This window comes from Phodopus roborovskii, unplaced genomic scaffold (assembly GCF_943737965.1).
Source record: "Phodopus roborovskii unplaced genomic scaffold, PHOROB, whole genome shotgun sequence".
In the NCBI taxonomy this organism is placed as follows: domain Eukaryota; kingdom Metazoa; phylum Chordata; class Mammalia; order Rodentia; family Cricetidae; genus Phodopus; species Phodopus roborovskii.
In genome coordinates this window covers 3,730,916-3,753,468 of record NW_026126418.1, presented here as the reverse complement: position 1 = coordinate 3,753,468, position 22,553 = coordinate 3,730,916, and the positions used below count along the sequence as shown (strand labels likewise).

General features: G+C 38.1%; 1 protein-coding gene across 1 annotated transcript in view; it reads left to right on the top strand.

The window, feature by feature from the left end:
• Positions 1-3,058: 3,058 nt before the first annotated feature.
• The window catches only part of Ccdc73 (coiled-coil domain containing 73), a 92,910-nt gene continuing 73,415 nt past the window's right edge, over positions 3,059-22,553 (top strand). Inside the window, exons 1-2 of the mRNA XM_051184057.1 lie at positions 3,059-3,196; positions 13,460-13,531. Of these exons, the coding sequence (XP_051040014.1) occupies positions 3,059-3,196; positions 13,460-13,531 (210 nt within the window). The remainder of the gene's footprint in view (positions 3,197-13,459; positions 13,532-22,553) is intronic.

Genomic DNA, 22,553 nt, shown 5'->3' with positions numbered 1-22,553 from the left:
ACCATCCCACAATGGCCCTTGTCCTTCAGCTAGGCTCTACCTCCTAACATTTCCACAAATTCATCACAGCTGGGGACTAAACATTCCAACACAAGAGCTTGTGGGTAACAATTCACTTTTAAATCATAAACACATAGTATCAGTGGTGAATTTTAAAAAATATTTATTTTCTCTTTCTGTTTTTTTTTATAAATTTTATTTAAATTAGAAACAATCTTATTTTACATATCAATCCCAGTCCCCTCTCCCTCCCATCCTCCCATGACCTTCATTGACTCCCTAATCCATCCCCCACCCACTCCTCAGGGAGGGTGAGGCCTTCTATAGGGGATCATCAAAATCTGTCAAATCATTTGGGGTAGGGTCTAGGCCCTCCCCTGTGTATTTAGGCTAAGGGAGTAACCCTCCATGGGGATACATCGGTTCATTCACTAGGTATACATCCTGGTTTCACTGCCAGAGGCTGCCCAGTTCTCTTAGCTGACATTCACGTTCAGGGGGCCAGGTTTGGTTCTATGTTGGTTCCCCAGCTATCAGACTGGAGTTCATGAGCTCCCACTTGCTCAGGTCAGCTGTTTCTGTGGGTTTTCCCAGCATGGTCTTCAGTGGTGAATTTCTCAGCCCTCTAAGGCTGAGATTCCTGCTTATCCTTAGTTTGTTGAGAATTTTATCATGAGAAGGTATTGGACTTTATCAAACACTTTTCTTGCATTCATTAACATGATCCTATTGTTTTTTCCTTCATCTCATCAATATAATTTATTATTACATTGAATGATTTTTTTATCATATCAACCTTACATTCCTAAGATAAACCCTTCTTGTTTATGATGTACAATTCTTCTTGTGTATTTGGTAGAATTTTATTGAGTATTTACATGTTCTTATTCCTAAGGAGTGTTGATTTGTGGTTTTACTTGCCTTTTTTGAACATGAAGATAATATTGCCTTTGTAAAATGAATTAGTAGTGTGTCTTCAACTCTGTTGTTCTCTGAAAAGTTTTGTATATTTATTCTTTAAATTTTTGGTAAAATTTACCAGTGAACAATCTAGTTCTGAGCTTTTTATTTTGTGAGAAATTTTCTGATCACTAAACCTGTCTCCTTACTCTCTTGAAAGGTTTATGTATATTTTTGTCTTGTGTCAGTTGGGAAGTTTATTTGCTTTGAGAAGCTGTCTCATTTATTTATGATACCTCATTTGTTGCTAACATTCTTTTTGATAGTAATGTGATGAAATGATCCAGTTCTCTCTGTGGGCATTTGAATAAGAGCAGAGCAACATCCATACTGTTATGGTACTATTAATGTTAATCAATACTCATTTTAATGCCCCCCTTTTTTCATTAAAAAGCACAGATGTTGAGGGCTGATTTTGACTACCTAGTTGACAGTTGTTGGACCATTCTTTGGTATGGTGCCTCTCTGCCTTGATTGGAAGATGTTCAGCAGCTCCTTTTTAACAGCTGCTCAAACCTACCTCATGGCAGCTGCTTTGAACACTCTTTGGATGTGCTTAGTAAGCTACCCAGTATGTATCTCCAGAAGGCACTACCATTGTTCAAACAGCTTGGGCCAGGCCTTTTGCCATTGCCAACCTCAGTACACTTTTAGCTTTTCATGGTGACCCAGCAAAAGACCTATAATGGGGCAAACACAATCCTCTATTTGCATGAAGGGGTGTGTGTGGAGTGTCTGGTGCAAAACTCTCCTACCACACACCCCCTTACTGGTTACATAAACAGATTCTGACTTCCTGGTGGTGTATAATAGCTCCATTGTAAAGATTTTCTCAAGTGGTCTTGTTTCCTTTTGAACATTATAATTCGTAGAGTAGGCTGAGTTGGTAACAAGGAAACAGAAGCAGACGATCAGTAACTATGGCAAAGGCAGCATGGGTAATGGTGGTAGTTGTGACTGTAGGAGCAGTGGTGGCAGCAGGAATGATGGTGGCAGGAGGAGTTGTAGTGACATCGTGTTTATACTCTAACAAATAAAGCTTGCCTGAAGATCAGAGAGATGAAGGAGCAAGCCCCAGCCACACCTTACCTCACTGCTTCCCAGCCTAAAAGGGTGAAGATTCCTTGAGTACCCAGGACAATAGGAGAAACTTTATTTGCTTCTTCAAGGTTCTTTAGGACATCACCAATGTGAAAACATTTAAAAATGTATTAAAAGTTTGAGGTTTCTTTCACTTAACAAATGTATCTGAAGTTAAGATTAAGATAAGGGTTTGCTGGAGACTGGGAAAAGCGAATGTGACGACAGAGGGGCCTATGATAACGGTAGGATTCTGCATTTTGATTATGACCATAGTAACAATAAATATGCACAAAAGAATGTGTTTGCATGTATATATACATGTATGTATATACATACATACATACATACATACATACATGTATTACTGGTAAATTTTCTATTAAACTGTATGGATTGTACCAATATCAGATATACTGTTATACCAGATGGTAATACTGGAGATGACTTCCCTGTATTTATTTTTGCAATTGCTTTTGAACTTATAGTTATTTCAGATTGGAAAATTGAAAAAGAAAATTTCTTATAGCCTGACTCATACACTTTATCAGTTGAGTTGTTTAAGTACCTGGCCTTTTAATAAAAGGCCAAAGACCTCTTCTAATTTTATTGAGTCAAAAGTTTTCTAATTAATGTGAACACTGTCTCTGAAAAGTAGCAGCATGTGAAAGCAGAGTTTAGAAAGACAATATGTGGCATCAAGCTTCTGGTGAAGGGTGAAGCCTTATCTGAATTTTTAGGGACTCAGCCTTCACAAGTTTGGTATGTAGGTGCAGAAAGTGCAGTCTTAAAGGGTACCAGAAAACCTCTCAAACCATGAGAAGTAGAATACAGCTATTGTTGCCGAGTGTATTTCTATAAATATTGGACTGTGACAGATTGTTATTTAGTGTTGAACCTGAAGAATTATGGGGTAATGTTTTTATGGTAACTGTGGTTTTTCTAGAAAACCATAGATGAGTAATATTTTTTAAGTTAAAACACTTTTTGAATTGCAGGAAATGAAATAAATATTAATATGGAGGATAGTTTCGACACCAAGTCATCATCATCTGCCTTCACTCTTCAGAGTTCTTCAGAGACAATGGCTTCTATTCAGCTTCTGGATTTCAGAACAAGTTTACTTGAAGCACTAGAAGAGCTGCGCATGAGAAGGGTTAGCCCTCTTAAACTTTTAAATAGAAAGTCTTGATTTTTTCCAGTTAATTTTTTTTGTTTTTGAGAAACCTAAAATACCTCTTATTTATAAAGAAAAAATATAGCTTTGTAGAGTTGGTCCTCTTCTTTCTCTTCTATTTGGGTTCTGGGGATCAATTTCCAAAGCCCAGCAAGGAGGGGAGAGGGAGAGGAGAGAGATGGGAAGAAGGAGAGAGAGGAGAAGAGAGGAAAGACAGAGGGGAAAGAGAGGGGTGAGAGAGAAGGATGAGAGAGGGGAGGGAGAGCCAGAAGAGAGGAGAGACAGGAGAGAGGGGAGAGAAAGAGGGGAGAGAAAGGGGGAGGTAGGAGAGAAAGAGATGAGAGAGAGGGGGAGAGGTGAGCCTAAAAATTATAAAAGGTGTGTTGGCTAGTTTTTAATATTCTCTTGACACCACTAAGGTCATCTGAGAATAAGGCATCTTCATTGAGATTGGCCTGTAGGCAGCTCTATATGGCATTTTCTTGATAGATGTGGGAGGCCCAGCTCACCCTGGGGAATGTTACCCCTGAGCAGATAGTTCTGGATGGTATAATAATCTGAGCAAGCTAGAGAGAGCCAGCTAGTAAGCAGCTGTCCTTCATGGCCTTTGCCTTAGTTCCTGTTTCCAGGTTCCTGCCATCATATCCTGCCTTGACTTCCCTGGACTACAGGGTATAAGATTAAATAAACTCTTTACTAAAGTTGCTTTTGGTCATGGTATTTGTGCCAGCTAAGTTTATGTCAGATTGACACAAGCTAGAGTCATTTGAGAAGAGGGAACCTCAGTTGAGAAAATGTCTTCATAGCATCCAGCTGTAGGCAAGCAAGCCTGTAGGACAGTTTCTTAATTAGTGATTGATGTAGGAAAGCCCAGCCTATTGTGGGTGGTGCTATCTCTGGGCTGATGACCCTGGGTTCTATAATAATGCAGACTGAACTCAGAGCCTTTGAAAGAGTAACCAGTACTCTTAATGGCTGAGCAATATCTCCAGCCCCCAATAAGTATTGTTTTTTTTTTTTTTTTTTTTTTTTTCTTTCGAGATAGTGTTTCTCTGTGTAATAGTCCTAGCTATCTTGGAACTGGCTTTGTAGACCAGGGTGGCTTCAAACTCACAGAGATCTGCCTACTTCTGCCTCCTGAGTGCTGGGATTAAAGATGTGTGCCGCTGCCACCTGGATAGTATTTCTTTTTTTTTTTTTTTTTTTTTTAGTCTTTTTTTTTTTTTTTTTTTTTTTTTTTTTTTTTTTGCATATAGAGTATTTTTTATTTAATTTTATATAACAAAGTCCAATTAAATGAAAACAAACATTTATACACAATATTTGGGAATTTGGGCGTCGTTCTTTCCAAACTACTTCCTGCTGGTAAGGGGCGCTGTCTTCTGGATAGTATTTCTTTAACATTTGCAAAATCTCATATTCTAGACAAGAAAGACAGCATTCTTGTTCTGAAAATAAACTGTAAGTGAGAAACATTATAAATGTTACTCTAAGTTTTAAAATTATTGAGGGCTAGAGAGATGGCTCAGTGGTTAAAAGCACTGCCTGCTCTTCTAAAGGTGGTCCTTGAGTTCAATTCCCAGCAACCACATGGTGGCTCACAACCATCTGTAAAGAGATTTGGTGCCCTATTCTGGCCTAGAGGTGGACATGCAAGCAGAACACTGAATACACAATAAATAAATAAATCTTTTAAAAAATTATAGAAATTTACTATCATAAATTTCATGCCAAGTAAGTTACCTATTAGTGTAATATTTTATATAAACAAACTGTATATAAAGGTTTTCTATTACTGTAACAAAAATGTGTTTAAAGAAGAAAACATGGAAAAGGCTTGGGTAAGTAAGCTCTATACAGAAATACATTGATAAGCTTAAATTGTTACCTTTGTCAAGTAAACAACTTCAAGACACTAAAACTTTATGTTTTATGTTTCAAACATTATACTTTGTTTGCTATTTCCAGCTTGAAATTCATGACTCTTTAAATGTCTTCTGAGGGAGGGGCTGAGAGTATTGGGTTTGATTTTCAACACCCATTAACAGCACATGTGGTAGCTAAAGCAGTTAATTGCAGAGACATAGAGACAAGAGGTAAGAAGTTTAGGGTCATCCTTGGCTACATAGTGAGTTTGAGGCTAGCATGGTTTGCATAAGATCCTGTCTCAAACAAACAAAAAATTGCTATATTTAAGGATAGCAAAATAATAGTGCATGTATTTATTTGGTGTGTGTGTGTGTGTGTGTGTGTGTGTGTGTGTGTGTGTGTGTGTGTGTGTAGGGGCCAGTGTTCAAATTTAATTTTTTTGAAAAGTATATGTGGATAAACATATTTTTTTTGAGGTGGTTCATAGAGATTGCCTGCCTCCTAAGTGGTGAGATTAAAAATGTGAGCCACCATGCCCAGTTTTAATGTATATTTTCATTATTTAGGAATTTCACGTTTGTTATTTTATTTTTACATGTATGAATGTTTGCCTGTAAGTATGTGTATACCTGTCTGTATGTCTGGTGTCCACAGCAAAGAAGGAATCAGATCCCTGGAACTGAAGTGACGGTCAGCTGTGATCAACCATATGGGTTCTGGGAATTGAACCTAGGTCCTTTGGAAGAGTAATCAGTGCTCTTAACTGCTGAGCCATTTCTCTAGTCCCTCTGTATATGATTGTATGTATGGCCATCAACTGGAGTGTGTCCTATATATGAGAATCCATACCACTAAAGAAAACTTTCCCTCTCCTGGAAGCTATAGCTCCTCATCTAGGGGTGGGATTTCATGAATACTACCCTTTATATGTTGGGCTTTTGTCAAGCTTGAGCTAGCATAGGCCTTATATATGATTTCACTACCACTGTGAATTCTTTTGTGCAACTACCTTGTTATGTCTGGAAAATAGTAACCTTCTGGCTCTTATAGTCTTTCTGTTTCCTATTATAGATGTCCCATTTAGGTCTGAGTAATCTGCAGTGTAGGTTGAAGTTTCTGTCCTGCAAGCCACTTCCAAGTAATGACATAGAGACTTAATTATAAGTGCTTTGTCAGTAGCTCAGGCTTGTTACTAGCTAACTCTTACATTTTCTTTTTTTAAAAATATTTTATTATAAATCTTTTATTTACATATCAATCACAGTTTGATCTCCCTCCCACCCTTCCATGCTCCCCACTAACCCCCCCCATCCTATCCTTTATTCACTCTCCAGGGAGCGTGAGGACAGCCTTGAGGGTTCATCAAAATCTGTCAAGTTATTTGGTAGGGCCTAGGCCTTCCCCCCTTGTATCTAGGCTAAAAGAGTATCCCTCCATAAGGAATAGGCTCCTGAAGTCTGTTTGTGCACTAGGGATACATCCTGGTTCCACACCAGAGACCCCCATAGACTGCCCAGTCTTCTTTGCTGACACCCACACCCATATTTCTCAGTGCAGCATGTCCATCTGCTTCTCTCTGCATCTGCCCCTACTCCTCTGACTCTGCTCTTCTTCCCCGCATTCTCTATTTGGCTCTCCCCCAACCTCATCATGTCCAGCTATTGGCCAGTTAGCTTCTTTATTAAACAAAACACAGCAACTTATATTCCTACTGTAAGGAATATTCCACACTGTGGTCTTTTATTCTCTGTACCTTGCCAACTGTGGGTCTCATGTTAATTGCCATCTAATACAAAAAAGAATCCTCACTAATGACATTTGAGAGATGCACTAATCTATGGGTATAACAATAAATCATTAGGAGTATGTTTACTAATATGTTCCATTTGCAGATTAATAGCAGTAGGTTGTCCCCTATGACATATGACCTTTCTAGCCATGTGTTCTTGGCCTCAGTAATGGTGCCAGGTATGGGTTCCATCTTGGGAACTGGCCTAAAACCCTAGAATGGAACTGGTTACACCCATGACATTCATACCACTATTATACTGGTGGGCATGCTTTGTCAGGTTGGTCATTATTGTAGCTCATAAGTTACAAAGCTGGGTAAAATTGATGCTTACTTTTCCCTTCTGGTAGTATTTTTAGCACTTTCCAACACTATGAAAGCTTGCCATGATCTAGATGTGAGGTGAAGCTTTCAGGTCAATAGCAGTTTGATTTCTTCATGTTCTGTGACTCAAGTATGTGGCATCTTCAGCAACAGGGTCTTGCCACCAAGTACTGGAGGGTAACTGAGAGCAAACTGCAATATTTGGTGGAGTCTATGGAACTTCACTGGCAAACAACTATAATAGAAGTAATCCATTTCAGACAATTGAATTTTTGTTGGCCTGTGATTTCTAGTTGAGACATTGTTGCCCTGCTGTAGGGTAAAATAAACTATTTTACATATATAGATGTTTATATTTTAGAAAGTTTTTTTTTGGGGGGAAGGATTAGTTTTCATATAACTTTTCAGAAGTCTTTAGTCTTAGTTATCTCCCCCCCAAATTCCCTACTCTCTACCCTGTTTTCCGGTCCCCCAACCTGTTTAACCCTTCCTGCTCTGTTATTCCATTTCCCCCTTTATCTCACTGTTATTCTTTCTTCCTTTCCCTGGAACATCAAATTTTCTGACCTCTGTGGATATTTTGAATGAAACATATGAATTTATTTATTTTTCTTGTCACAGGTAGTGCTTTAGGCCTTTATTTTTAAATATTTTATACAATACATTTTGGTTATATTCTTTCCCTTCCCCCAAATCCTGCCAAATCCTTTTATTCTCTACAGACCCAACTTCATATTATTTCTCTTTCAAAAACAAACACAAAATCAGACACACACACACACAGACAAGACACACCCCTTAGGAAAAAAAAGAAAGAAAAAGAAAAATGTGAAATCCATTTTGTGATGGCCAACTATTTCTGAGCATGTGGTTTACCTTGGGGTATGGTTGATTATAGTTGGTATCTTTTCTTTGAAGAAAACTGATTTTTCCCTCTCCCAGAAGCTATCAATTGCAGATAGCTTCTTGGTTAGGGTGAGACTTTGTGCATGTTAGGATTTTTTCTGGGTTGAACTTGTGCAGATTCTGTGCTGTCTGTCATAGTCTCTGATTTCATATGTATGCCAGCCTTGTTGTATCTGGAAAACATTGTTTACTGAATCTATTATCTCTGACCCTCACAATTTTTTCAGCCTCTTGTTACTAGTAGTTTTCCCACCAGCTTGGTCCCACAGCCATGTAAGCCCCAAATAACGCACAGAGACACTGTATTAGATATATATGTTGGCTGTTACTAGTATTACTTATTGGCTAGCTCCGTCTTAAATATTAACCCATTTCTATTCATCTAAGTATCTCCACATGGTCTTGGCTTACCAGAGAGAGGGTTGGGAACTCTGCTCTCTTAGTCCTTCATGTTGAATCTCTCTACCTCTTCCAGAATCCCCCTTGTCTCCCAGTCCTGCCTATCTTGCTTTCCTATTGGCCAACAGGGCTTTATTCATTAACCAATAAGAGAAACATATTTACAGAATGACATCTCCCATTAACCTCTTCCACATGGATCTCTGAGTCTTGAGGATAGAAAGAAACACACATACTTAAAAATTCAAAGCTAACACCCAGGTAATTTATTTTTCAGTTTTAAGAGACTAGTCTCACTATGTACCCTGAATGGCCTAGAACTTGTTGTGTAGACCAGGCTGGCCTCAACCTTGAAGGGATCCACTTGCCTGTGTTTCCCCAGTGCTGTGATTAAAAGTGCACTACTATGTTGGTCTATGTTGGTAATGGTGAAATTTGAAAACAATGGGATGCTTTAAATAAAGATGTACAAATTTAACAATCTAAATCAACAAAATATCTCATATGAATCTATACTGTGTGCATTTTAGAATTTTGACTCCTTATTTATTAATTTTGAGGCAGTCTCCCATGCTCAAGGCTTGTCTTGAACTGGTAAAGGCAAGGATGGCCTTGAATTCCTGATCCTCCTGCCTCTATCTCTGAAGTGCTAGACTCTGGATATGCACCAGTCCATGCTGGGGATTGAACTCAGAAGGCTTCATTTATGCTAGGCAAGCTTTCTGTCAACCCCTGCCAAGTCCTGGATTTGATTTTGATAAATAACCAGTCAGACAGATCCATGGGATTACTGATAAGGAGTAGAGATGATCAATAATAGCACAGGGGTCAAATACAGGATTTGGGTGGTTGGCATATGACTTGAGTAGAGTAGGAATTATGTTTAACTTGAGAGCCTATGTTGTATTGAAAACAACATAGAAATTCCTATTTCAATATGAAATCTATGGATTCTAAAAATTATAAAGGGTTGAAAATTTTTTAAAAGAAGTATTTGTTATTCAAATCAGTTGTATAAGGAGGATGAAACCTTTACTATGAAGCTTTTAAAACATTAAAATATACATTTACTTGATGTCCTTTTATAAACCACTTCTGGTTCTGTAATTTAAGAAGATTCAAGTTTTGTAGGTATAACATGTCGTGCCAGTTAACAACTGTGTTACCACATAGTATGCATTATGATAAAATTATAAATAAAATTACTTTAAAAATCTGTTAAGTATCCAAATAGTATTAAGTCCTTGGGTTCTATGTAAACAGTAACATAATTCAGTGAAGTAACAATGATTTGCTAAGGAAACTGAGAGAAAACTGATCACATAGTATTGTAATCTGTAGCAAATAATTTTACATCACCTCTTGGTGCCTAAAAAAAATCAGTGCATTACTATTGATTGAATCATTACAATCTGTAGAGTACCTACCCTTATTTTCCATGGAATCTGATAAGGGGATATTAGCCACACTGCTGAAAGTAGCATTGTTATATACTTATACTTTCTTGGCATTTTAGCTTCAAGTTTTCTATTAAACTTATTTTTAATCTTTATTATTTAGCTTTTATGCTTTTCTTCACTCCATCAAGCAACTTTAAAAAGTTTTAATAAAAATTCCTATGAGATTGTCAGTGAAAGAAAATAAATTTAGTCAGAAAAATCCTATCTCCAAGTTCAATAAAGTATCCGAGAATATAGAATCCTAAAAGTGCTTATTTTTTATTAGCTGCCTTAGGACTACAAGGATTTAAGTGTTTTTATAAAAACAATAAAGGAGGAGTAATTTGATGGTTTATTTACTCTTTATAACCTTTAGAAAGTGTAGGGGCTTTTTTTAAAGTGCTTGCTTCAGGCTGTAGTTTTACAAGATGGGCTGTGTGTTGGCCAGACCCTTTCAATTCTTGACCCTGAACAGATTTAGGGACCTAGCACGTACAGCAGGCATGTGTTCAGGGAAAGCAAACTGTAACTAGCTACTTTTACTCTCCTTTCAAATTTATAATCTGCCTTTCTAAAATTGCTCAATTCAGTTACTCCATGTTATTTCATAAAATACTATGCACTTTTCTGTATATTTTCTTAGTCTAATTAGCCAAAAGTTGCTCAAGATAAATATCCCTAATATTGATGAAATGACCCAAAAGTTCATTTTTAAATAGTATTAAAGAGGCTGTTTTGGATTAATTAGGCAAGTTTCTGATTTGGAAACTATTAAGATAGTCCTATTAGTTGTTTAAAATATTTATTGTTGCTTTTAATTATGTGCATATGTGTGTGTCTCTTTCTGAATATGTGCTCGTGAGCGCAGACACCATTGGATGCCAGAGGCATTGGATGCCCTGGAGATGGAGCTACAGGCGGTTGTGAGCTGCTTGATGTGGGTGCTGGGAATTGGAACTCATATCCTCTTAACCATTGTGCCATCTTTCAGTCCTCAATCAGTTCTTAATTTTTATGTTTTTTCATACAGCAACTATTTCTAAATTTTATTTAAAAGTGTTCTGTCAAAATCAGAATGTACTTACACATAGGCAAAAGGTCTTTAAAATGTGTATGTGCGTGTGTGTGTGTGTGTGTGTGTGCGTGTGTGTGTGAGAAACATGTGTCATGAAGTCAGAGATCAGCTGGGTAGCTGTCTCAGGAAACCAAAAAAAAAAAAAAAAAATCAACTTTTGGTAGGTTGATCTCCCCTTCTACCATGGGGATTAAACTCAGGTCACCACACTTGTTCTTGAAAGTGCCTTTACCCACTGAGCCATCTCACTGGCTCTGGTAAAGGGGTTTCTGATTTGTGTGGGCTATAAAGGATATGAAGAGTTTTTGAAGCAGTGTATCATAACAATCCCAGGGTGTTACCATATCTACAAGCTCTTTAAGATAACATAATTCAGTATTTAAGAGACTTTGGAGATAGACAATTTGGGGTCATGTACAAGCTCTAAAGTTATGAATGTCTGTAATCTCAGTTGCTAGGGTGGCTGAGCCAGGAGTTCTAGACCAACCTGGGCAGTATAGCAAGATCTTACCTCAACTATAAAACAAGCAGACAAAACACTGGCTCACAGTGGACTTGTTTTGTAATGTTGAGTGTCATGGCTAGCTTCAGCTGTCAACCTGACAAAAGCCCAGAGTCACCTGGGAAGAGGGAACCTCAATAAATTGTCCAGACTGGTCAGATTGGCCTGTGATCATGTCTGTGAGACATTTCCTTGATTGTTCTACTGTGGGCAGTACCGTTCTTGGGTTTGTGGGCCTGAGCTGAATAAGAACGGTAGTGAGCAAATGAGTGAGCAGCATTCCTCCATGATCTCTGTTTCAGTTTTTGCCGGGAGCTCCTACCCTGACTTTCCTTGATGATAGACTATAACCTGTAAGGCAAATAAGCCCCTTTCTCCCTGTGGTCAGTATTTTGTAACTTGACACAAACTAGGTTGACTGGGAAGAGGAGTTTCCCATATCAGATGGCCTGTGAACAAATCTGTGGGACATTTTCTTGGTGATTGATTTGGGAGTGTCAAACCCAATATAGGTGCTGTCACCCTGGGAAGGTGGTCTTGGAGTAGGAAAACAAGCTAAGCAAGCCAGTGAGCAGCACTCCTCCACAGTCTCTGCTTCAGTCCCTGTCTCCAGGTTCCTGCCTTGAGTTGCTTCCTTGGCTTCCCTTGATGCTGGACTATGAACTGTGAACTGAAATAAACCCTCTCCTCTCCCAAGTTGCTTTGGTCATGGTATTTATTGCAGCATCAGATAGCAAACTAGGACATCAAGAAACTGCTTTTGCAGTTTGTCTCCTGGATCAATCAATATATACATAGAACTAATATCATGATAAAAATCTTACAATGTACCCACTAAAAATAGTGTAACCACACGACATGGTGAAATCAGTATCTTCTACACACAAAAAAAATAAAAGGTTTTTAAGGATTTATTTATTGTATGTGTCTGAGCGTTTTGCCTGGTGTTCTTGAAGTCCAGAAGAAGCTATCTGATCCCGTGGAATTGGAGTTAGTTGTGAGCTGCCACGTAGGTGCTTGGAACCAAACCTAGGTCTTAACTGTTGAGCTATTTCGCCAGTCCTCTTCTACATTTTAACACAATTGTTTTTGGAAGAAATGTATGTACATTGTGTATAATGCACATATATGTATTTATTTATTTTTAGATAAGTCTCAATATTATGCAACCCGGTCTTGAACTTGAAATCTGTCTGTCTCCCTCTTGAGTAGAGGAGTTTACAGGCATGTACTACCATCTCTGGCCAGTCAGTTTTAATTACTTCAAGAGATTCTAATGTTACCTTCACTTTTTGTGTAGCATATAATGTTGGTATTTGTTGGCATGCATTTACTTTCTTATTTCAATTTTAGAAAAACCCTGGTTATGTCTTAGGATTCCTTCTTTCCAGTGTGAGTCAGAGAAATCCTCATTGATAGCAGTTATTCATGAAGTACTCTTCCCTGCCACTGACTGAATTTAGAGAGTGCATGTAACCTCATTATTGCAATGAGATAATAGGACATGCATGCTAGGAAGCTTCTGGGAAAGTTTGTCTTTTTATTAAGACTGTATTTTTTCTTTAAAGAAATTTCTATTTATTACTATGATGTATATGTACTCATGCCACAGCATATGTGTGATGGTCAGAGAAAACCTTTGTGAAGTAGGTAATTTCCTTCTACCTTTACGTGGATTCTAGGGACTGAATGACCTAAGACTGTCAGGTTCTAAGAGACTCTCCTGCCTTTGCCTCCTTAAGTGTGTGAACCCCTATCCAGATTTTAGATTAATTGATTGATTGGGGGCCAGAGTCCTCTGTTGGTTTTATAAATTTAATTTGCAGAATGCCAGGTTTATCCATGTGTGAAGGCGTGCCATTTCTGTCTCACTAGAAAGAGCTGGAACTAAATGCCTAAAGTTTTAATTTTCATAGCATTCTTTTTTTTTTCAATTTAGGAAGCAGAGACAAAATATGAAGAGCAGATTGCTAAAATTATTACAGAGACACAAGAACTGAAATGGCAAAAGGTAAGTACTCCCCTCCCAGATTACCATCTTTTACATCTATTTAAAACACATTCCAGGGGCTAGAGAGATGGCTCAGTGGTTCAGACCACTTGCTGCTCTTGCAGAGGACCTGAGTTCTTTCCCCAGCATCCAGATGGAGCTCATAATCACCCATAACTTTAGTTTCCGGGCATCTGATACCCTCTCTGGCCTCTGAAGCTTCCAGACATTGACATGGTTTATATACATATATGTAGGCAAAACATTTATACACATAAAGTAAATCTTATATTCTAATATTTACTACAAAATTTTTAAATTTGTTACATATATTTGGAGGTAGTGTAGCATTTAAAACATGGGCTCATGACAGTTCCCACCAAAGTTAATGGTATTTGTGGCTTTAGAATTTTTAAGCTTTGTGATATATCACAGAGGACAATTCCACTGAAAACTTCTGTCTGCTTCTAACAAAAGTTATAGGGAATGAATGTTTTTAAAAGGTCAGGGCTAAGGTTATGTTTCCCTAGTGTGGTGTATCATATAACCAAATAGAAAAAGTATAAGCTTGTCTGTAATCTTATCTTCTTTAAAGCATTCGTGATAACACTTCTTATGCCTTTCCATCAAATAAAGTTAACACCTAAAGAGCAAGGATTAAGTTGATGGCTCCTCTTCTTAGGGGTAATAGCTCAGATTAATAATTCAAATGACAGAGTTTAAATCTGACTAGAAATTATGGGAAATTTTAAGGTAAGGCTGGCCCATGTTGTGGTACAGAATATGGGAACCAGAAGGGCAGGATTATGGGAGGAACAGATCTACAGTCCTGTCCATAGAGCATAGAGAGAGAAAACAGCTGAATACTAAGTGCAAATTGAACTATGAGTATATTTTTAAATGTAAGTCATGGCTGGTTTCTGAGCTTGTTTGAGACTTAGTCTTGCTGTGTCCAGTCTGGTCTTAAATGTCTGGGCTCAAGGGATCTTTTTACCTCGGCTTTCCGAGTAGCTGGAACTACAGGTATTTTCAGATGCATCTGGTCATATATCTTTTTTTAGACAGGGAGAATCAACAATATTAAATGCAGAACAGGAGGGGCTGGAAAGATGGTTCAGTGGTTAACAGTACTGACTGCTCTTCTAGAGGACCCAGGTTTGGTTCCCACTGCCTACATGGTAGCTTACAACTCTTTGTAACTCTAGTTCTTCTGGCCTCCACAGGTACTAGGCATGCCAAGTGGTGCACAAACATACATGCAGGCAAAAACTCAAGCATAAAAAATTAAAATGTATTAGTTCAGTCAATCAAAAAATTTAATGTAATTCTTTTTAAAATTACTAAGAGCATGCTTGGGAGTACTTAAGCTGATTCTAAGGCTTGTATAAACATAGAGGAATAGCCTGAAAAGTGTTAGGGGAAAAAAGGAGAATGATGTAGTGGCATTTAGATCATCATATATATAATAAAACTATAAAATAATTAAAATAGGGCTAGTGAGATTGCTCAGCTGGTAAAGGCACCCACTGCCAAGTCTGATGCTTGAGTTCAATCCTCCCACTCTTGAGCCTGTGACCTCCACACATGTATACATACACACAAACACACACCATACACACACACACACACACACACACATAAATAAAGAATTAAAAAGATAAAATAGTTATGTTTCAAAAGAGGCATATCAGAATGAGAATATGAAGAGGATTTCTGGGTTTAGGCTCAAATGCCTTTAGGTAGATAATTTTAAGTTGGGGAGGTTAATTAGGATTGAAAAATCTGTGATGTGATATTTTAAGATAGGTCAGGGTAATAACATGAGGATTTTGAAGCTAGTTTTGAGAATGAAGCATTGATTTAAAAACAAGTATTTTTTTTTAAATATTCTTATGAAAAACTACTAGGCACAGGTTTCCTGACACAAACAAAATAGTGTAGATGCTGGTGTTCTCAGAGCCTCTTAATTCTGAATGTTCTGTTCTTTTTTCTCAGTTCTCTTTCCCTTCTTCATCCTGACCTGGAGAGGAGACCATTATTATTTAATGTAATAAATAAAATCTACAGTGTTTTATGAAGTCTTGGTAGCATCCTAGCAACACACACACACAGTGTTTTTTGATATTGGTTCATTAGATAGGACAGTATCTATAAAACAGTCTTGTATTTGGACATGATAGCATGGAAAAATGCCAAGGAAAAGTGATTGCTGAACTGTAGACTACTCCTAAATAAGTAGCTAAGAGTATCAATTTAAACCAAGAGAACAGAAATCATCTCTAAGTCACAATTTCAGTCCATTGTTGGCCAAGAATTCAGAAAGCAATATTGAGGCTAATGATTGGAGATATCATTTAAGAAAGAATATACATTCACTCATTTGAGGTTCTGGATTGTCAACAAAGAGGAAATAAAATATTTAGGCATGCATGAAGAATTAAAACCTCATGAAGCACTGCAGTAGGTGGCTCTGGTGATCTAGACTAGGAGTCGACATGCTTTTTATGTATAGAGCCATATGGTAACTATTTCAGACTTTGCAAATCAAGTAGTCTTCCATTATAGCTACCTAAGAGCCATGGGCAGTCCTTAGATGAGTAAGTATGATATTCCTTTTTGGGGGCTTTCTTTGCAACTGTTTAAAAATGTGAAAACAATTCTTAGCTTACATGTCATACAAAACAGGTGTTGATCAAAGCTGACTTGCAGTTCCTATTTTCTTCTTTCTGTCTTTATTTTTTTTAAGACCAGGTCTCACTTTGTAGATCAGATTGGCCTGGAACTCACAGAGATTCATCTACCTCTGCTTCCTGGGTGCTGGGATTAAAGACATATACCACTATGGAAGGCACATTCTAGTTTCTTGACTCTTGATCTCGATTTAATTCTGTAGGCCCAGGAATAAAGGCCATCTCTATTATATATTTGACTTACTAATCCATTTATTTTTTTGATTGGGAACTGGGTTTTTTGGGGGAGGGCACATGACAGTCTGTTTCAAAATTTTCTTAGCATTTTCTATGTAAATCTCTTGGTATTATAGAAATCTAGGTATTGGGGAATGAAAAACAATATCTGTTTATTTAGGAGATCTGAAGATCCATGCCCTGGACTTAGATATTGTGCTAAACTGATAAAAAATTTTCAAACATGGCTTCTAAGTATTTCATTTTCTTTGGAGTCATTTCCAGAAGACATCTTTGAGTTTTAAGTCAAGTAGAAGAAATGTGCTAACATTCAGTGTTGATATAATTTTGAAATACATTTTATATATCCCTTTGAGTACTAGGTTTGTCTGAAGTTAGGAAATGTCTCACATCAAAGAGAAATAGCCAGTTTTTAGGGTAACATCTAACACATTTATGTGGTGAAAGGCAAGGACTACTGTAGATTATGTGGACATCACAGTGGTTGAGGCAGTGGGACAGTGTGACATACTATTGACTCTGTTTTTTCTTAAGACTGAAGATGATGTAGACAGTGAGTTTGTGAATCAATGACAAGGCTTTACAAGGTTTTCTAATAAAAATGCTGATAAAATGAGTACCCTGTCAATAGAGTGTCTGTTTAGAAACACAACATCAAGAAATTCTTTTTACTCTCTTTTACTCCATGGAAGAAGTTTCATTGCATCCTGGGAAGAATCAGGCAATAATGAGAACACAGAGCCCACTGTAGGGTTAATTTTAGGAGCTGAGGTTAGAATTTACAAGAATGACAGGTTAATCTGGAGGGTTCTGCTGACACAGGAAGTATCACCAGGGATAGCCTCGGCAATCTTAGTAAAACTTCTATTAGTGCTATAATCAAGCATGTTTCCAGTCAGTCCTTATTCTGATGGGTAATTTCATGTAAATGTTTTAAAGAAATTCCATTAAGGTCCTCTGGTGCCACCAAGTGTTTGTCCTGGAAGTGTCCTGAAAGAGATTCCTTGTATAATTTACAACCACACTATTTTTTATAGCATGGAGACAGTTGTGGGCATTCCAAAATAGCCTTTAAAAATCTCTCTGAAGATTTGGCTTTTGGGGTATTACAGAACCCAGGATCATTTATCATGAAGATTAGCTAGGGTATTTGCTTTGGCCTTTCTGTGATATGTGTCCTTAGGAAGCATTAGAGCATTGGAATGGTTGACTACAACTTGGATTCCTGCTGAAGTTCTAAATCTAAACCCTCCTCTTTTCTACAGCATTCTGAAGTCATGGCTATCTCCAGAAGCATGCCTGGTGATAATGTTAACTCACCTCTCTCCTGATAATTGGCAAGCTTTGTTGAGTAAGATAAGCTCTGTCATCTTGGTTAATTTACCTCTGTTAAGGGATCATATTATAGAGGTCAGTGGAAACTGTCGTAGTATGCCTGATGTTTTTCCTATATCAATTTGAAAATTTACCTATCAAAGAAGATTAAACCTAGATTTAATTTAGGGAGACTATTAATTTAGGGAGACTATCTGTCTTAGGGTTTCTATTGCTGTGAGGAGACACCATGATCATATCAATTCTTTTTTTTTTTCCTGGTCTTTTGCTGTATTGTTCTCAAGTACATCAATATCACAGTAAAATACATCCAAACACGTAATCACACATATGTTAAAAATCTACTCAAATAAGATACACTGATGTGACAATAACATTTACAATCCATTGACAGTTAATTCAGTAACAATGAAAAGTAGCCAAATTCTCCTGAAGGTTATTTGGACTACTCTTATTTAAATATCATCCACACTGAAAAATCAAGTTCTTATTTTCTAATATGCAGGGAAAGATGTGGGAACAAAGACAGAAAACAAGGGAGAAAGGGAGTCAATAAGCTAATATAGACTATCACAGTTTGTCCCTAGCTCTGACAAAGCAGGAAATTTTACTTAATAATTGACAGTGACACAAAATTCCCACCAGGCACTTCATTTCTTCACATACCCAACCTCTAACACAAAGACTTCTGACTTTTGATAATTCATTATACATAAAGATGAGAATGTAAGAAGGAAAAACAACAGTGTAAGCAACAGGTTTTTGTTTTCAAGTCAAGGTGGCCAAAATTCCCTAGTTCAAGACCCAAATTTGCCCATTAGTTTATGGGTGTGTCCTTGAACCAGTCATTCACCCATTTCAAGTCCATCTAGACTGTTGGTTTCACAAGGGAAAACAAGGCAAAATGTTAGTTTCACAAGACAAAACAAACATTCTTCCTCCTGACTCAATGGTGTAAGCTACCTGTCTCAAAACACTGGAACGTCAGTTTCTTTTTTAATACAATGAATATTAACAGTACTTGTCTCACAGCATCAAATGGAGACATCCATGAGATTTGTATATATAAAGCTCTGATACAGTGATTGATCATGGTACTTGCTTAACTGTAAGTTATTGGCACTAATTAGCAGCTATCAAACTTGAAAACGTTCAAACAGTAGTAGTATGTAAGGTTGTTACCCACCAAATGTAAATTGCTCAAGTGTGCATATATTTATTCCACAGAAATATAATAACTTCTATATTGGGATTTGCTAATGTAATAAATGAATCCCGAATTGTGGAACAGACCTAATCTACTACAAGGCAGGCATTCAGCAGACTCCAAGCTTTTCTACATCAAAACAGGCCTTAAGCACGGGGCCTAGTGGCTTCCCAATCTCCCGGCTGCCAAGGGAACCCCACTCCTCTGTGCACAGGGGTGGGATAGGGGGGTGGGATGGGGGGAGGTGGGGGAGAGGCGGGGGAGAAAGCCTCAGGAGGGCAGGGGCCAGGGTTGGGGGAAAACTAGGATCGCTGGGCTTACTCGTCCAGATCCACCTCAAGCATTATGGACCATGTCAATTCTTATAAAGGAAAACATTTAATTGGGTTGCTTACATTTTCAAAGGTTTAGTTCATTATCATCATGGTGGGACATGGTAGCATGCAGGCAAACATGGTGCTGAGAAGGAGCTGAGGGTGGAGAAGGAGCTACATCCTGATTCTGCAGGCAACAGGATGTGGTCTGGGACACTGGGTGTGGCTTGAGCATGTATGAGACCTCAAAGCCCACCCACAGTGACACACTTCCTCCAACAAGGCCATACCTATTGCAACAAGGCCACACTTCCTAATAGTGCTTATGGGGGCCAATTACATTCAGGCTACCACAGTGCCTAACCAATCAGTTTGTATCATAGTCATTGCTTAGAGACTAGATTGTCAGGATTTCTCCTTTAAGTTACAAAGACTAACAGTCTTTAAAATAAAGTTTAGTCCTGTGTAGCCCTGGCTGGCCTGGAACTTGCTGTGTTTGCCAGACTTGCCTGGAACTCACAGAGATGTGCTTGCTTGTGTCTTCCAAGGATTAAAGGTGTTGATACCACTATACTTGACCAATCATTTTTGATTTAAAACTATACTATAATTATTAAACTATACTATATATTATGCTATATTTTAACTATACTGTATATTAAAAGTATACTGTTTAATTATACTATACATATATAAAGTAAATATCAATATATATTTATGAATATAAATGAATAATATATAAAAGAATGAATACTCTGTGTGTGTGTGTGTGTGTGTGTGTGTGTTGTGAAAAGCTGTCCTCCAGGCATGACGTGGCTTTTGCTGTCTTGAAATCACAACAGTTGTGGTAACTGCATGAGGTCCTCACAAGAGTTGGCTCACTAGTGGGACAGCACATGCCAGCTGCTAACGCCAATGAGAAGGATGCTCTATGGCTTATCATTTCTTACAGATGGGGTGTGGTGAGGTGTAAGGAAGAGAGTACTGATTATATGTATGTGTTAAATTGCTTCCTATGGCATCTAAAATTTTGGAACCCATGAAAAGAATTTAACAGTGAAGAAGTGGAAACTGAGGTAAAGATGAAAACAAGGGAATGAGGTATAAGGGAAGTGGTGTGTGATACACAGCTCACCAAACTGGGAAGGGCTGTTGTCCTGATAGTTGGGAAGGAGGAAGTTAGTTTTAGTATGGGTGTTTGGGAGTGTTTGTGGTCTTGCTAAACTTCATGGTTGAATTGTATGAAGTTAAAGAGTCTGGTGGATCTGAATGACTTATATTGGCATATAAATTGGTTTTGTAAATGCAGAAGTGATCAAGAGGGGGATGAAAAAACAAAACAAAACAGAAAAAGGGACAAGATTTATACAAAGACAGTGTATTTAAACCTTTGGAAGACTTTTAAGCCCAAACAACAGTTCATTCGCTACAGGGGTCAGAACAACAACAAAAACAAAAGAGGAGTGCAGATAAAAAAACGAATAGGGTTTCATAGATCTGGCTTGTTCTCTGTAGAGGTCTCATGATGTATTGTTAACCTCTTTGAATGGCTGGCTTATGGAGTTAGAAAAGCATCGTAAGTGGGTGCAGGTACAGCCGAAGGAGCAAGGATGGGAAATCAGTGTGCACACGGTATGGGGCACAGCTGTGAGACCCTGGGAGTCTTGCAGTTGGGTGATGCCATTGAAACTCAACCAGGTGACTGAGAAAACCTTACAGGAGTGCATGCCTTTTGATGTAAAAATATCAGCTAGGAGGTTTAAATGAAGAAGGTATGTTGCATGGTGGAAAATGTTACTGAGAAGAAAAGATTTTGTTGGCCAGGTAGGCCCATGAGACCCCACAAACAATGCAGGCTGTTGCAACTGCTGTTGTTTTGTGCCATAACCACATGGTAAATTATTTCTGAACATATTTCATTTTTTGGTTGCAGAACATGGAGAAAGAAAGCTGAGTAGGGAGGGGAAGCTCCTTCCCTGCTTTTGTAGTATCTGTTGGAAGGCTCTGTGCAGACTGCTGGAGAGAATTGTTTTAACAGTTCTGAGTCCTTTGTGCTACCCTATTAACATGCCAGGCACGATGTGCCTTCTGCTACAATAGTGGTACAACATTATGGATGTAAACAAATGTATTTTGATTGTATTTAAGGTCTGCTTCACAGGAAGGGGCACACATTTAGTTCTGTATGCTATGGTGAAAACTTGTGGCCAGAAAGGACATGGGTACCAATAGGAAATCAGGGAAGCTATTACTAATGTTTTGCTAAATGAATATGATATAGCTGTTCCTGATTCCAGAGTACTGGGATTAAAGGTATGTGCCACCACCCTTTGGCTTCTTTGTTCTTAACAGTGCTGAGATTGAACATGAGGCCTCATGCATGCTTGGCAGGCATTCTGCCACTGAGCCCACTAACCTGTATTCCCAGGAGGCCAACATTTTCTCCCCTTCAAGCCTATTAAAACAAAACAAAACAAAAAAACCTAGAATGATTAATTAAAAAAAATAAAGGTATGTGGGACTGGACATAGTGGCTCAGGATTTAAATTCCAGCATTTGAGAGGCAGAGGTGAATGAATCTCTTTGATTTATAGGTTGTCCTGCTCTGCATAGTGAGTTCCAGGACAGTCAGAACTACATAGTGAGACTGTCTTAAAAATAAAAAACTAAACAAAACCAAAAATATGTGTGTGTGTGAGTGTGTGTGTGTTTGTGTGTGTGTGTGTGTTCTGGAACTAGCTCTGTAGACCAGGATGGCCTCAAACTTACAGAGATCTGCCTATCTTTGCCTCCTTAGTGCTGGGACTAAAGGCATGCACCACCAACGCCTGGCTAGAGCAGCAGTGTTCTTAACCATTGAGCAATCTCTGTAGCCTCTTAACTTTGAAATAAATAAAATAGAAAACAGTTTAAATATTTTTGATCCTAAAGAATTGGACACATGGACTTTCACCCAAAAAATGGGGGAGTGGATGAGGAATGGGATCATATAAGTGCAATAAAAAATGTCTGGGGCTGGGGAGATCGCCTAGTGGGTAAAGTGCTTGCTGTAGAAGCGTTAGGAACTGAGTTCAGATTCTCAGAACCTGTATAAAAGCCAGATGAGGTAGTGTATTTCTGCAATTCCAGTGCTTCTACAGTGAAATTGGGAGGTCGAGACTGGACAATCCTGCAAAAAATTGATGACCAGTACAAAGCAGTGAACAAGAAACCCTGTCTCAAATAAGGTGGACCAGTCTTTGAGTTGTCTTTTGACCTTC